This window comes from Rana temporaria, chromosome 11 (genome assembly GCF_905171775.1).
Source record: "Rana temporaria chromosome 11, aRanTem1.1, whole genome shotgun sequence".
In the NCBI taxonomy this organism is placed as follows: Eukaryota; Metazoa; Chordata; class Amphibia; order Anura; family Ranidae; genus Rana; species Rana temporaria.
This window is the reverse complement of record NC_053499.1, coordinates 146776656-146794213: the sequence shown is the minus strand read 5'-3', so window position 1 is coordinate 146794213 and position 17558 is coordinate 146776656. Positions and strand designations below refer to the sequence as shown.

The window sequence follows — 17558 nt, the reverse complement described above, 5'->3', positions numbered from 1 at the left end:
TCAATCTGCTTACCAGATCCCCTGACCGTTTTTAACGCGGTCAGTTAGAGCCCAGAGATGTTTTAAAGTCCTCTCAAGTGGACTATAAACCAGCAGGTTGCACAGATCGAATCATCAGCTGCTCCAAAACTTCAGATAAAATGAAGAAGATACGCTCATATATTCAAGCAAAAAGAACAAAAAAAAGCTCCATGGTGAAGTACTGTATGTAAAGGTCTTTTAATGAAAAAGGGTTGCACTTACAATTCAGTAGATATATAACAGCCTGTCATAAATCCCAGCGCGTGCTGACAATCGAATCCTGGTGGCTGTACTCAGTGTGTATAGCTCTCTCCTCACAAGCGATGACGAGGTACACTTTGGCCACTCCTGCGTACGTTTCGTCGTAAGACGTCGTCGGGGATGGTCAATTATTGATTGGTGGAGGATCAGCAATTTTTTCTTTTTCACTCTTGGACATTATATGAATTTTTTATTAATATTTTCTGTTGTTTTTCAATTAAGCCACAGATTTTTCTGATTTTTCATATTTTGTTTTATTTGGTTCACTCACTTTTCATTTCATTTACATTAGCGCTGTACCTTCTTTTGTATGTACGTTTTTTTTTTTGCTTTGGGTATTATGAGCAATAGGTACCAGCTGCTTTTGTCACCTATTATCATTTAATCATCACGTGTTAGCGCAGTGTTTTCCTTTGGTTTTTTCCCAAGGAATTTTTTACATTTGATTCATTGTGTACTATTGCTATGTGATTTACTCCGATTGGTCACAGCGATTATATGGTACACCAGGGTTTACAAATTTGCTTGAAATCTAGGAGCCAGCTAAAAAAGTTAGGAGCCAGAAAACTCACCCCGTCCCGACGAGCTCACGCGCAGAAGCGAACACATACGTGAGCAGCGCCCGCATATGTAAACGGTGTTCAAACCACACATGTGAGGTATCGCCGCGATTGGTAGAGCGAGAGCAATAATTCTTGCCCTAGACCTCCTCTGTAACTCAAAACATGCAACCTGTAGATTTTTTTAAACGTCGCCTATGAAGATTTTAAAGGGTAAAAGTTTGTCGGCATTCCACGAGTGGACGCAATTTTGAAGCGTGACATGTTGAGTATGAATTTACTCGGCGTAACATTATCTTTCATAATATTAAAAAAAAATGGGGATAACTTTACTGTTGTCTTATTTTCTAATTAAAAAAAGTGTGCTTGTAAGACCGCTGCGCAAATACGGTGTAACAGAAAGTATTGCAACGATCGCCATTTTATTCTCTAGGGTGTTAGGATAAAAAATATATATAATGTTTGGGGGTTCTAATTAGAGGGAAGAAGATGGCAGTGAAAATAGTGAAAAATTGTGAAAAATTACATTAGAATTGCTGTTTAACTTGTAATACCAACGGCTCACCACCAGATGGCGCCAGCTCAAAAAAAAAAAAAAAAAAACATTTTTTTTTTTGTCCACCTTCCAAGCCAAGTCGCCAGGACGCTATTTCTAGTCACCATGGCGACCTGGCGACCGGAATTTGTCGAGCCCTGTGGTACACTAATTTGTCATCTGGACACATCGGCTGACAGACTGTGCCGATGCGCACGCAAGGCACGATCCTGGGAGGACGTCATTTGATGTCTATCCAGGATGGCAGTGCTCCTGCTTGGCTGTCATTGCACTATAGGCCGGATAGGAAGCAGTTAAAGAGACCCTGATTAAGCAAAATTACAGGGTCTTTAATGTTAACATCCCAAAACAACTGATATTAAATCACTTACAGCTGCAGTCATCCACCATTAATTTAACGTACGATCTATCCTCCCCCTTCCATAATTATCAGTTTGTACACCGCATCCCACGCTCTGACACAGTGGCTGTCGTTACCTTCTTCATGGAAAGCTGGCTGAAAACGGCGTAGTATTTGTGCAGACGCAACTTGCGTAGCCACTCCAGGATTTCCTGCTGTTCTTGAGTCTGCGGGCTTGGCGCGCTGGCGGTGATGGCGGTAGAGGCGGCCTCCACCTGCGGCCGGTATGTCACAGCGGAGGAGCTGGGACATGGTGATCCGCCGATGGTGGCCCCGCCGCCATGGTGCAGTGCAATGCTGCTGTGGGAAGACTGGATACTGGCGACACCACATATGGGCCTGCGGGGAAGAACACAACGATATACATGAAGCGCCAGCATCCCCACAGCAAAGCGCAGGCAGCCGGTTCGTATTACAGAAAAGGCTCAGAAAAAATCCGGGCGCCTGGCCTAGTGAGGTCACCCCCTGGCAGGGACTTCTCTGCATTCGTCCAGCATTTTTATACCATCATTTAAATATTTAAAGTGAACTTGTCAGCCCTTTTAACATGGAAAATGCTGCCTGAGAGTAAGCAACACAGGAAGTATTAAATTATCTCTATGAGACAGAAAATGTTCCCCTGTGCACCCCTCTGAAACTGGTATAGATTTGTTATCAAGAGCATAACGTCTCTTAGCCAGATTCAGGTAGGGCAGCGTAACTTTCAGGCGGCGTAGCGTATCGTATTTACGCTACGCCGCCTTAAGTCAGAGAGGCAAGTGCTGTATCCACAAAGCACTTGCCTCCTAAGTTACGGCGGCGTAGCGTAAATGGGGCCGGCGTAAGCGCGCCTAATTCAAATGAGGATGAGGGGGGCGTGTTTTATGTAAATGGGTGGTGACCCGACGTGATTTACGTTTTTTACGAACGGCGCATGCGCCGTCCTTGTACATATGCCTGTGCGCATTGCTCCAAAGTACGCCGCAAGGACGTATTGGTTTCGACGTGAACGTAAATTACGTCCAGCCCCATTCACGGACGACTTACGCAAACGATGTAAAATTTTCAAATTTTGAACGACGGCCATACTTAACATTGGCTACGCCACCTAGAGGGCAGCTTTATCTTTACGCCGGTGTACCTCTTACGGAAACGGCGTATCTTTACTGCGCCGGGCGCACGTACGTTCGTGAATCGGCGTATCTAGTAATTTGCATATTCTACTCAACGGAAGCGCCACCTAGCGTCCCGAGTAAATATTGCACCCTAAGATACGACGGCGTTAGAGACTTACACCGCTCGTATCTTAGCCAAATTTAAGCGTATCTGGTTTCCAGAATACGCTTAAATTTAGGACGGCGTAGATTCAGAGTTACGACGGCGTATCTACTGATACGCCGGCGTAAAGCTTTATGAATCCAGCTATCTGACTTTGGGTCTAAGCCCCGTCCTGTTTAATAAAACGGCTTGTTGGCCGTTGAGACAATCTCAGTGGAAAAGGGTATGATGGGTTGGGGGGGGACAACTTAGCACTGAAGTCAAAAATAAAAAATTGAGACTTTGGTAACCAAGTAATACCAGGTTCAGAGTGGTGCACATAGAAGGGATAAAAGATAATAGTAGTCCCATCTTCCAGGCAACTTTACTTTTAAAAATGTAAAATTATTAAACAGAGGAGCTTACACTCTAATGTCCGCTTGCAGTCACACACTAATATTATTATACATTTATATAATTCTGACATATACCTCAGTGCAGTACAAAGAACCATGAGCCAGTCACAGCAGTCTCTGCACCAGAGGAGCTTACACTCTAATGTCCCCCCCCACAGTCACACACTATTATACATTTATATAGCTCTCACATATTCCGCAGCGCTGTACAGAGAACATTGAGCAATTCACATCAGTCTCTGCACCAGAAGAGCTTACACTCTATTGTCTCCACTACACTGTAAGTGAAAGGGAGCCCTGCCCAGGGGGCGGAGCCATGACACCTTGCACCCACAGTCTGTCCTCCTGAGCGTCATTCGACCAAGAAGACTGAGGACATCTTGTGGCAGAGAAGAGGAACTGCGGTGTACTCTGACGTTGAGATTACATTTATTCAGGGTGTACCAGGTGCATGCACACAATTTTGAAGGAAGTCAATTCTACAACTATTGGGGTTTTCTGGACTGTGGGAGGAAGCTGAATGATCTGGTGGAAACCAACACACAAACATTGTAAATATAGCGTACTGATTTTACCCATCATATCTGATCTTCATAAAAAAATAAGTTCTCTGACCTTTTAGATCAAACTTTCATTGTCTGGATTTACATACCGTATAGTGGGGCCCACTGCTGTGTTCACTTTAACATGGGTTGGGTTGCTGGAACCTGTACACAACAAACACAACTGGGTGAGCTGGGCTGGCAAAACACCATGGTCATGGGAAATTCATGCTGAGATGGTCAGGGGATGAGGAGATAGAACATGGAGAATATGGCAAAGACAGGCAAGATACATAGAAAGATCAGCAGGAATACACACATTTTTCGCCACCTATTACGCCCACCCACTGATCCACCATCTAGTCAACTTAAGCCTGTCACCCTGGTAGATGTCCGGTCCCAACCTCCCTTGTCAGAGGCTAAGTAGGGCAAAGCTTCCTATGCCCATATTACTCCTTGAGGTGAACACTGATGTGGAGCTTTGGTCCCTTCCCCATCCCATAGGGTCCTCCCAAATCATCATCCACCGCTCCAGCCTTTCCAACCACTATATAGCCGCCATAGAACCAATTATTTCCCTTCCATCTCTTTTTATGTTCCCTACCCTTACCTTCCTCCACACCCCGTAAACCACCGCCAGGGCCCGGGACAAAGGGTGGGCAGGCTAACAGACTGTTGAAATGTTAATGTCCCACCCCCAGCCAGCTCTCTATTTTAAAGGGTAATTGATCTATTGTGTGTGTGAAGAAGACCTGTGTTTACCCTTAAGAGATGTGTCTACAGGGTCGGCTCCAAAGTGTCTACCTATAATCTGTATGGGAGCCCAGTGTGTGGAAAGGGGGTGGAGATTTCATTGTTCTTTGATTGATGATTAGCTTGTAAACTATATAACTAGCTGAATGCTGCCATTAAAGTGTCTCTTGTTCCAGCAGTAAGCTTGGCTCATGTGTGGATTATTGGGCGATCCCAGGGATTTCTACTCATGGAATACTGGGTGATTTTCTTTTATGGGAAGAAGGGAATGTTTGACGGGGATATCATTCTACTACCGTCACAGCTTCCTATGCCCATATTACTCCTTGAGGTGAACACTGATGTGGAGCTTTGGTCCCTTCCCCATCCCATAGGGTCCTCCCAAATCATCATCCACTGCTCCAGCCTTTCCAACCACTATATAGCCCCCATAGAACCAATTATTTCCCTTCCATCTCTTTTTATGTTCCCTACCCTTACCTTCCTCCACACCCCGTAAACCACCGCCAGGGCCCGGGACAAAGGGTGGGCAGGCTAACAGACTGTTGAAATGTTAATGTCCCACCCCCAGCCAGCTCTCTATTTTAAAGGGTAATTGATCTATTGTGTGTGTGAAGAAGACCTGTGTTTACCCTTAAGAGATGTGTCTACAGGGTCGGCTCCAAAGTGTCTACCTATAATCTGTATGGGAGCCCAGTGTGTGGAAAGGGGGTGGAGATTTCATTGTTCTTTGATTGATGATTAGCTTGTAAACTATATAACTAGCTGAATGCTGCCATTAAAGTGTCTCTTGTTCCAGCAGTAAGCTTGGCTCATGTGTGGATTATTGGGCGATCCCAGGGATTTCTACTCATGGAATACTGGGTGATTTTCTTTTATGGGAAGAAGGGAATATTTGACGGGGATATCATTCTACTACCGTCACAGCTTCCTATGCCCATATTACTCCTTGAGGTGAACACTGATGTGGAGCTTTGGTCCCTTCCCCATCCCATAGGGTCCTCCCAAATCATCATCCACCGCTCCAGCCTTTCCAACCACTATATAGCCCCCATAGAACCAATTATTTCCCTTCCATCTCTTTTTATGTTCCCTACCCTTACCTTCCTCCACACCCCGTAAACCACCGCCAGGGCCCGGGACAAAGGGTGGGCAGGAGGCCCTGGGCACTGCAGTATAACTTAGGGTTGGGGGGGGGGGGGGGCACTACAAGGAAAGATTGGGTGGAGGTAATATGTGTTGGGAAAGGAAATTTGGGGGGGGGGGGGGGGCCTCAAGGGGTAAGAATTGTTCTAGGAAGGGAAATTTCGGGAGGTGGTCTAGGAGTAGTGATTTGGAGTTGGGTTGAGAGGGAAGGGGGGGTGGAGGAAGAGGTTTTGTGCTAAGAGGGGGGATTTCTTCTAGAAAAGATAATATGGTGGGGGGGAGTTGTGCTAAGAGGGGACATTTTTTCTTGGGGGGGATTTAAGCTAGTAGGAATGATTGGGGGGTATTTGTGCTAGGAGCAGAAAATTGGAGGGGGGGGGGTTGTGCTAAAGGGGAGCTATTGCTGACACATAGCGCTCATACGTCTTGGGGAAGGGAGGGGGCGCAATTTGGCATGTCCGCCCTGAGCTCTACGTGATCTTGTCCCAGCACTGCCTCTGTACTCTTCTGTTTTCCTACGGCTTTTAAAACTTCCTCCACCGGACTTTCCCTACTTGTCCAGTCCTCTTTCCTTCCCGTGATTTCCTAAGTAGCCCAAGGAAGCGTGGAAAAAAGAAATGTTCCTGGACTGCCGCACTCTGATAGGCGATTTATTAAAACAAAATGAACAAAAGATAAAATCCAAAGCTGTATAACATCCAAAAATTCATGCAACACTGCAATTAATGGTGGAAAGTGGACATAGGGGACAAAAAAGCTAACATGTTTCACATCATGGATAGATGCTTAGTCATGGCTCTCACACCTGGCCCGCTACATGATTTTACACAGCCCATAGCAACTCCAATGTGATGGGGGGGGGGGTTCTGATGGGAAAGTGGAACTCTGATGGAAAGGGGGGGGAGACTTTCAATGCAATATGGGGGGGGGGACACTTAACAAGAATGGGGGGGGGGACTGTTGATCCAAAAGAGGGATGGGGGGGGGGTTTAAGGACTACTTATCGGAAAAAGGGGGGGAGGACTGCTAATGCGAAAGGAATGGTCACATTACCCAATGGCGAGACTTTCAAAACTACGTCACTTTGCCAACTGTCAAACAAAAGGAGCGGTGTATTCGTTGTCACGCGATTGTGCCAAATTTTTATGATGACAAAACTAAAAACAGGAATTCTGGCGCCACATGTACAAACATATTCACAGCATGAGGTTAGGCAATTTCTATCTCCCAGTTGGCAGGCATGTTGCTCAAATTCACAACTAGAAATTTCCTAAAGTGAAATTTACAGCATTGGATCGAAAACAAGTCCCTTCTTCAATGAGAACACAGATGGATGAAATTTAAAGGCAACTTGAATCATTCCGTCCCTTACAAACCTTTTTTTGATTTTTTTTTTTTGTCAGGAAAAACAGATGGAGTTCTCACCACTGTTAGGATGATGTGCCCCCCCCCCCCCCCATTCTGTTTCCTATTTCTCCTCATGTTTATCAATTTGTTTGATTTTTTTCTCTGTATAACAATGGTATCCTTTGTGCTGATGCTTACACATAGGGCCAGATTCACGTAGATCTGCGGCGGCGTAGCGTAAATCCACCGGTGCAAGCCCGTGTAATTCAAATCAGCCGGGTAGGGGGCGTAGAGCATTTAAATTAGGCACGTTCCCGCGCCGAACCTAATGCGCATGCGCCGTCACGTTCGTGAATCGGTGTAACTACTCATTAGCATATTCTACGCCGACCTCAATGGACGCACCACCTAGCGGCCAGCGTAAATATTGCACCCTAAGATACGACGGCGCAGGCCATCGTATCTTAGGCATGTTTAAGTGTATCTCAGTTTGAGAATACATTTAGACATACGACGGGCTTAGATTCGGAGTTACGTCGGCGTATCTACTGATACGCTGGCGTAACTCTTTGTGAAAAGGGAAGGGCGTCCTACGTGAAAGGGAAGGGCGTCTCACATGAAAGGGAAGGGCGTCTCACGTGAAAGGGGAGGGCGTCTCACGTGAAAGGGGAGGGCGTCTCACGTGAAAGGGGAGGGCGTCTCACGTGAAAGGGGAGGGCGTCTCACGTGAAAGGGGAGGGCGTCTCACGTGAAAGGGGAGGGCGTCTCACGTGAAAGGGGAGGGCGTCTCACGTGAAAGGGGAGGGCGTCTCACGTGAAAGGGGAGGGCGTCTCACGTGAAAGGGGAGGGCGTCTCACGTGAAAGGGGAGGGCGTCTCACGTGAAAGGGGAGGGCGTCTCACGTGAAAGGGGAGGGCGTCTCACGTGAAAGGGGTGGGCGTCTCACGTGAAAGGGGTGGGCGTCTCACGTGAAAGGGGAGGGCGTCTCATGAGAAAGGGGAGGGCGTCTCACGAGAAAGGGGAGGGCGTCTCACGTGAAAGGGGTGGGCGTCTCACATGAAAGGGGAGGGCATCTCACGTGAAAAGGGGGGTGACTTCTGACAAGATGGGGTCTCTGGGGTGATGAGGTCATCTGATGCAATTGGGGGCTGCTGACGTGAAAGGGGAAAATCTGATGTGATGGGGGCTTCTGACTGAATTTATTTCTTGGAGCTTGTTCACATAATTACATTTTAATCAATCATTTATAAATTGATAATGCCTGACAATATTTGTAAAGCATACATCTGAAAAGATTGCAGACCCCTATAACCGACGACCCCTGAGACTGGAGACCCCTGCTCTAGGGGTATCTAGCATGATACTTACCAAGATGGAACAACCTTGACCATCTAACCATCCCAGAAGTCCAATAAGTATTCAGAAAACACACCTCTCTCCTCTTCAGGTCAACGACACTCAACCAACGAACCAACGGGTGCCCATTACCCTCCCCCACATACATCTCTGTGCTATGCAATACAGAATTCTGTACATAATCTTCTTATGGACCTCAAATTTTCCGTTTTCTCTCAATGAAAATGACTTGGAGGAAAGAAAGTGATCAGAAAAACAAACGACATGCAAGGCATTTCGGAATACTGGGACACTCACTCAAGCTCTGATGCGGTTGGTGGCTTGGTAAACTACTGAAGAACTTCTTGATAAGGTCACTCTTTAGTACATGAGGAGGCAGGCACACCAGATACCTGTGGACAGAACACAAGGCACCATGACACAAAACACGACTGGAAAGTGCGCTATGTCAGGCGCGATCGATCAATGTGATTGGAACGCAGACAGGAAATGGCGGTAACTGTGAAAGGTCTTACTGGAGATCTAAATCCAGATCCATGTGGTTCCTGTCCATGGAATAGGAGTCCACACTGCCGCGGTAAGGAATGCATTTCTCCAAATCGTCTGAGTACAGGTGGGAGAGCTGTGGAAGGAACAGACATTACGTATTATTGCGAGGAACCGTTTTCGCCGACAACCCCTGGACTACGTATCGCAGCAACATTTTAGATTTTTGCTGCAAGGAATGTTTTTTTTACACGATACAATGCACATTTAAGGCCTGAAGATTATCTAAAACTCCCAAATATTATAAATTTTCTGAAAATCAGATGAAATGGTGGTAGTTGCAATTTTTTGTAAGCTATACAATACTAGCGCCACCCATATTTCTAGGAAAAATGCACTTAGCGCACACAAAAACAAGATGTAACCCATTTTTTTTCAGTAAAATAGAAAAGAGAAGGTTGAGCCAAGTAAATGGATACCAAGTCTTATGCCGCGTACACACGATCGGAATTTCCGACAACAAAAGTTCGATTTGAGCATTTGGTCGGATATTCCGACCGTGTGTAGGCTCCATCGGACATCAAGGGGCAGATCCACATACATCTGCGTGGGCGCAGCGTATGTGAGATACGCTACGCCGCTGTAATGTACTTTGCTATTCTTTGAATCCTGAAAGAATTTGCGCCGTAAGTTACGGCGGCGTAGGATATCTCTTGCGGCGTAAGGACGCGGAATTCAAATGCGGCGAGTAGGGGGCGTGTTTCATTTAAATGAAGCGCGTCCCCGCGCCGAACAAACAGCGCATGCCCCGTCCGTCAAAACTCCCAGGGTGCATTGCTCCAAATGACGTCGCAAGGACGTCATTGTTTTCGATGTGAACGTAAATGGCGTCCAGCCCCATTCACGGACGACTTACGCAAACAACGTAAAATTTTCAAAATTATATGCAGGAACGACGGCCATACTTAACATTGAGTACGCCACCAGATAGCAGCTTTAACTATTCCCCTGGAAAAAGCCGAACGGAAACTACGTAAAAGAATGCGACGGCCGCTCGTACGTTCGTGGATCGTCGGAAATAGCTAATTTGCATACTCTAAGAGGATTACGACGGGAACGCCACCTAGCGGACGTCGAAAAATTGCATCTAAGATCCGGTGGCGTACGAAGGCGTACGCCTGTCGGATCTAACACAGATGCCGTTGTATCTTGTTTTGAGGATTCAAAACAAAGATACGACGCGGGAATTTTGAAATTACGCCGGCGTATCAATAGATACGCCAGCGTACTTTCTTTGTGGATCTACCTCAACTACCTTAACAATTTCCCAAAACAGTTACATTCAAGGCAAGCCATGCTGTGAATGATAACTGTCACAGTTGCTTGTGCTTTCAACCAAACCATCAAATTATTGGTGTCACAATCAATCACATGTATAGCACCATTTCAGCTGCAGATTAAACAGAGGCCAATATGGCAGCTTGCTTGGCTGTAAAGGATCGGAGGGTTTAGTTCCATTTTAAAAATCATCATAAATACTGTTATGTCTTTTTTTAGTGGCGGTCAAGTGACCGCTATACCATCTCTACCTCCCAAACCTCCAAGGGGTGGGGGCGGAGACCGCTAATGGCGATCAGCAGCTTCTACCAACATCACAAATCCTAGGAGCTCTAGGTATGATCCAGAGATCCGATCCAGCAGTGGCGCCAGATTACCATAGAGCTGGTCATGGACCGGATGGTCCTCGGCCATCTCTATGACCCTGGGAGGCTGGAAGCGATGTCACTTCTGGCTCTGGCAGATATAAATGCTGCCATTTTTCCCCTAGAAAGATCAATGTTTTTTGATCTCATGCTTTCTAGGGTAGAGGAGAGATTTGGGGGTCTTGGGTCATGCGGCAGGCAGTGATAGACGGATGACTGACATCCCCAGGGCCAGTGCTACCACTAGGTAAACTAGGCAGCCGCCAAGGGCACACTGCTGCCTAGGGGTGCCTGGCCGCTGGTTTCCCTCTGTGTCTGCATGCTCTGCAGGCAGCAGTATGTAATTAACTCGGTATCAGGCAGCTGTTCGTCTGCCCAGTAGTGTAATTAGAGGTGCAGCACTGGAGCCAGCGCTAGAGGAAGCAGAGCCAATGTATAGTGCCGCCTCCTGTCACATCTGCAGAGCAAAGGGGTTGAGTCAATGGGGGCGGCAAAATGAGGTTTCGCCTAGGGTGTCAAAAATCCTTGCACCAGCCCTGGACATCCGTAGACCCTAGATCAGGGGTCTCCAAACTGTGGCCCGAGGGCCAGATGTGGCCCTTTGCTAGCCTTTATCCAGCCCTTGGGGCACAATTCCTCCCACTGATATGAGGCACTATCAACCCACTGGCACCAACAATGGGGCACTATATCAATGATGGGATACTATTCCACCGATACCAATGATGGGATACTATTCCTCCTACCAATAGGGGGAATACTCCTCCTCCTATTGACCACCAACCCTGAGGCCATATTTATGCTCACTGATGCCGGGCTCGTGACATTTTCTGCCGCTGCTGGCCACAACCTGGCCCTCCTAAAGTCTGAAGGACAATTAAAGTGGCCCTTTGTTTGAAAAGTTTGGAGATCCCTGCCCTAGATGCTTCATAGCATATGGCAGGGTTTGACAAATTTGCTTGGAATCTAGGAGCCAGCTAAAAAAGTTAGGAGCCAGAAAACGCACCCCGTCCCGACGAGCTTGCGCGCAGAAGCGAACACATACGTGAGCAACGCCCGCATATGTAAACGGTGTTTAAACCACACATGTGAGGTATCGCCGCCATTGGTAGAGCGAGAGCAATAATTCTAGCCCTAGACCTCCTCTGTAACTCAAAACATGCAACCTGTAGATTTTTTTAATCGTCGCCTATGAAGATTTTAAAGGGTAAAAGTTTGTCGGCATTCCACGAGCCGGACGCAATTTTGAAGCGTGACATGTTGGGTATGAATTTACTCGGCGTAACATTATCTTTCATAATATTAAAAAAAATGGGGATAACTTTACTGTTGTCTTATTTTTTAATTTAAAAAAGTGTAATTATTTCCCAAAAAAGTGCGCTTGTAAGACCGCTGTGCAAATACAGCGTGACAGAAAGTATTGCAACGATCGCCATTTTATTCTCTAGGGTGTTAGGATAAAAAATATATATAATGTTTGGGGGTTATAATTAGAGGGAAGAAGATGGCAGTGAAAAATAGTGAAAAATTACATTAGAATTGCTGTTTAACTTGTAATGCTTAACTTGTAATACCAACGGCCACCACCAGATGGCGCCAGCTCACACATCTGGTGGTAATAACTTGTAATACCAACGGCTCACCACCAGATGGCGCCATGGCATATGGCAAAGCAAGCTGAGCAGAGCTGGGAGTGTGGTGCATGGGTACTGACACACAGGGGGTCTATGTATAAAACATTTGCGATGCAGACATGAAAAACCATTTGCACAAATGGGACGAAAATTGACGTAGTTTCTCTAATATATGTAGTTCCTATTTCGCTAGCACCACCTAGTGGACAACATTATTTTTTTTTCTTTTAGAAATACGTCAATCAGAAAAGAAAATACGTATTGTGGCAAGTAGATGGCACTAACAATATAAGGACAACACATAACAGAGGAAGTACAGCAATTTTTGTACTGATTGTATAAAACATTTTTTGTGTAGATGTGCCAAACATTTGCACATAGACCCCAGAATGTATTGCACAGCCATTAAAATGAATCCCCCCTACCTTAGATATGAGCTCTGAAATTTCTGTTGAAGATTTCGTTACCAGCGATACAGAGGAATCAGACCAAAATACCTAAATAGGGAAATAAAAAGAAAGAGTTACACAGTAATTACTAGTTACCCATAAATTCTGGAAGATAACCAGTAGCTGAACTTTGTGAATTCCGAGTGATCCCAAAAGCTGCTTTAAAACTCTCCTTTGGGATCCCTCCGCATTTGCACCTCCCTGATGAAGGGGGAGGGGAACGTTACATTTTCTACACTGTTTTTTATTTCTTTAACCACTCAAGACCCGGACCTTTAGGCAGCTAAAGAACCCGGCCAGTTTTTGCGATTCGGCACTTTGTCGTTTTAACTGACAATTGCGCGGTCGTGCGACGTGGCTCCCAAACAAAATTGGCGTCCTTTTTTTCCCCACAAATAGAGATTTCTTTTGGTGGTATTTGATCACCTCTGCGGTTTTTATTTTTTGCGCTATAAACAAAAATAGAGCGACAATTTTGAAAAAAATTCAATATTTTCTACTTTTTTCTATAATGAATATCCCCCAAAAATATATAAAACATTATTTTTTTTCCTCGGTTTAGGCCGATACGTATTCTTCTACATATTATTGGTTAAAAAAAAATGCAATAAGCGTTTATCGATTGGTTTGCGCAAAATTTATAGCGTTTACAAAAAAGGGGATAGTTTTATTGCATTTTTATAAAAAAACATTTTTTTACTACTAATGGCGGCGATCAGCGATTTTTTTCCTGACTGTGACATTATGGCGGACACTTCGGACAATTTTGACACAATTTTGGGACCATTGTCATTTTCACAGCAAAAAATGCATTGTTTACTGTGAAAAATGACAGTTGCAGTTTGGGAGTTAACCACTAGGGGGCGCTGAAGGGGTTATGTGTCACCTCATTTGTGTTTCAAACTGTAGGGGGGTGTGGCTGTAGGTGTGACGTCATTGATTGTGTTTCCCTATAAAAGGGATCACACGATCGATGACAGCGCCACAGTGAACAACGGGAAAGGTGTGTTTACACACAGCTCTCCCCGTTCTTCAGCTCCGGGGAGCGATAGGGGGACTCCAGCGGCGATCGGGTCCGCGAGGCCTGCGGCCACGGAGCATCGGACCGGGTCGCGGGAATGCGCCCGCGCGACCCCATGGCTGGGCTTAAAGAGACAGGTACGTGGATGTGCCCAGCTGTGCCATTCTGCCGATATATATCAGCGTGAAGGGGTCCTTAAGTGGTTAAACCCTGCACACCTAAGGGTAAGACAAATCTAAATGCCTAAGCACAATTTTGTAATTTTGACATGTTAGTAAACCCCCCCCCCCCCCCCGATTAGTTGGTCAAGGTTAAATAACAGGGAAAGGAAGGCCTGTATACATAACTGCCCCGAATCCCTGCGATGGAAGGGTCAGCGACCCCCTCTGCTAACACCAACCTAATCACTAAAACAAGAAGCTGCCCTGTAGGGCCCCGGGGGAGGGGGGGGATGCTAAGCAAACATGTTCAGATCAATCACCAGATTTATACAAGCCTGGATTTGTTGAAAATACTTGAAATGTTGGTCTGTTGACAGAACAAGGCGCGTGCGATCCCTGTGCATGCACCTGGTGCAAACTAAGTAAACTTAAAAGCTCAATGTCAGAGTACCCCGCAGTACCTCTGCTCTGCCACAAGATGTCCTTAGTCTTCCAGGATGGATGATGCCCAGTGTGAGCCAACCCAGAAGACTGAGGACAGACTGAGTACAGGGTGTCCTGCCCCATGAGCAAATGCACTTTCACTTACAGTGTAGTGGGGTCATTAGAGTGTAAGCTCCTCTGGTGTAGAAACTAATGCGATTGGCTCAGTGTTCTCTCTACAGCACTGCAGTATATGTCAGGACTATATCAATGTATAATAATTATAGTGTGTGACTTTGAGAGGACATTAGAGTGTTAGCTCCTCTGGTGTAGAGACTGATGTGACTGGCTCAGTGTTCTCTGTACAGCACTGCGGTATATGTCAGCGCTATATAAACGTATAATAATAATAGTGTGTGATTGTGGGGGACATTAGAGTGTAAGCTCCTCTGGTACAGAGACTGATGTAACTTGCTCAGTCTTCTTTGTACAGCGCTGCGGTATATGTCAAAACTACCGTATTTTTCGTCGTACATCGCGCATAATTTTCCCCTTAAAATAAGGGGGAAATCGTGGGTGCGCCATAAACGCCGATAGCCGCTTCCCGCGCTCAGTTTGAAATCCTGCGCCAACATATACCGAGTGCAGTACACTCGGGTACATTCGGCCAGGCTCGGCTTCGCTCGTGCTCACGCATAAACGTCACAGAGCATGAGCGCGAGCTAAGCCGAGCCTTGCCGAATGTACCCGAGTGTACTGCACTCGGTATATGTCGGCGGAGGCGTTCGAACTGAGCGCGGGAAGCAGGGACTCGACGTGAGGCGCACGCTGGAGAAGCCGGGAGGACACCATCGAGGCCGCAGACAGACGCCGGACCGGACGATGGACGCTGGGAAGACACCAAAACTGTAAGTAATAAAATCATATAACTTTTTTTTTTTACAGGAATTTCGGGGGCAACATTAGGGGTGCGCGGTATACGCGGGAGCGTGTTATACCGCGATAAATACGGTATATAAATGTATAATAATAGCGTGTGACTGTGGGGTAGTACCCTGCAGGATCTCTGCTCTGCCACAAGATATCCTCAGTCTTCCAGGATAGATGATGCCCAGTGTCACCCAAACCAGAAGACTGGTTTGGGTGAGTACAGGGTGTCATAGCCCTGCCCCCTGAACAAGGGCCCCTTCAATCACAGTGTGGTAAGGACATTAGAGTGTAAGCTCCTCTGGTGCAGAAACGGATGTAATTGGCTCAGTGTTCTCTCTACAGCACCATGGAATATGTCAGTGCTATATAAATGTATAATATTAGTATTTGACTATGAGAGGACATTAGAGTGTAAGCCCCTCTGGTGCAGAGGCTGATGGGACTTCTTTGTACAGCACTGCGGCATATGTCAGAGCTATATAAATGTAAAATAATAATAGTGTGTGACTGTGGGGGGACATCAGAGTGTAAGCTCCTCTGGTGCAGAGACTGATGTGACTGGCTCAGTGTTCTTTGTACAGCACTGCGGTATATGTCAGAACTATATAAATGTATAATTATTATTATTATTATTATACAGGATTTATATAGCTCCAACAGTTTGCGCAGCGCTTTACATCAGGGAATATAATAATAATGTGTGACTGTGGGGGGGACATTAAAGTGTAAGCTCCGCCGGTGCAGAGACTGATGGGACAGGCTCAGTCTTCTCTGTACAGCACTGTGGTATTTGTCAGAGCTATATAAATGTATACTAATAATAATAGTGTGTGATTTGGGGGGGACATTAGAGTGTAAGCTCCTCTGGTGCAGAAACTGATGTGACTGGTCTTCTTTGTACAGCACTGTGGTATATGTCAGAACTATATAAATGTATAATGATAGTGTGTGACTGTGGGGGGACATTAGAGTGTAAGCTCCTCTGGTGCAGAGGCTTATGTGACTTGCTCAGTGTTCTTTGTACAGCGCTGTGGTATATGTCAGAACTATATAAATGTATAATAATAATAGTGTGTGACTGTGGGGGGACATTAGAGTGTAAGCTCCTCTGGTGAAGAGACAGATGTAAATAGATCCGGCATTAGAGAAAAGTTTATTCAGCACATTGATACCTCAAAACAACAGTCTGCGTTCTTCTCCTTCTTCTTATGCGGCAAGACTTTGATTTCAATCTTCTCAACATTCACTAGAAAGGAGACAAATGGAAAGGATTACTCCCCAGACATTTGCTCTATTCCTGGTCCGGTGGGGGGAGTCGGGGGTCTCTTGGCGATTCCCCCCCCCCAACCCCCCCAAACCCCAGGCCAGTCTCGACACATCAATCATTCAGAAGGAATTTACACACAGCTGGGGGAATATGGGACATGAAGTGTATGAGGGACGGCGGAGGGAGGAACACTCGGCTCTCTGTCTGATTGTTTACATAGGACAGCCCAGAGCAGGGCAGGAAGGAGCGGCTGGAGGCTCTCGGTCCATCGACAAACAACAGACAGACTGTGCGACACAACACACTGATAATAAATTAATAGGACAACGCCGTATAAGAGAATCTTCCTGTAAAAAAAAAAAATTCAAAAATAAATATTGTTACTGCTCAGGAAGCCAATGGCATGCATACAGGTGCAAGAATTAAAGGAGACCTCTAGCAATAAATCTAAAAGAGGGAAGTAACAAATCTGACCTCCGGCCATGCACAGTTGTAGCGGCTCCTCTCCTGGACTGACAGGGCTTACTCTGATTTCACTGCACGCTGTGAGCTTCTCACAATGTGCATTGGAAGCTGCAGCAAGTCAGAGAGAGCCCGCCTCCTTTCCTGGCTGACCCCACCCCTTTCATTCATTAGATTGCTCTTCTTTCAATCATGGAGGCTCAGCATCACATGTGTGAGTTACCAAGGGTGGTCTGCATGCAAAAACATCAAAGGTGGGAACACCCAGAATAATCACAGCACACCAACCCCTGGAACTGGAACCTCCCCCATACACTAGGGTGACCAGACATCCCCAGTTTCAGGGGACAGTCCCCTGATTGAGTACACTGTCCTGGGACCAAGTCTGTCCCTGGTTTTGTCCCCAGATTGGATTTAATAGGGGCCAG

The 17558-nt window shown here is 46.1% G+C and overlaps 1 protein-coding gene across 3 annotated transcripts in view; it reads right to left on the bottom strand.

Annotated features, from left to right (window-relative positions):
- Positions 1-17558, bottom strand: part of ZCCHC14 (zinc finger CCHC-type containing 14) — a 61154-nt gene that overhangs the window by 17297 nt on the left and 26299 nt on the right. For 2 of the 3 annotated variants that reach the window (XM_040329386.1, XM_040329387.1), the window contains exons 4-9: positions 16574-16647; positions 12843-12914; positions 9110-9216; positions 8892-8986; positions 4103-4157; positions 1876-2137 (exon numbers count right to left, since the gene is read on the bottom strand). In XM_040329386.1, the coding sequence (XP_040185320.1) occupies positions 1876-2137; positions 4103-4157; positions 8892-8986; positions 9110-9216; positions 12843-12914; positions 16574-16647 (665 nt within the window). The remainder of the gene's footprint in view (positions 1-1875; positions 2138-4102; positions 4158-8891; positions 8987-9109; positions 9217-12842; positions 12915-16573; positions 16648-17558) is intronic. The other variant, XM_040329388.1, reaches the window with a different exon arrangement.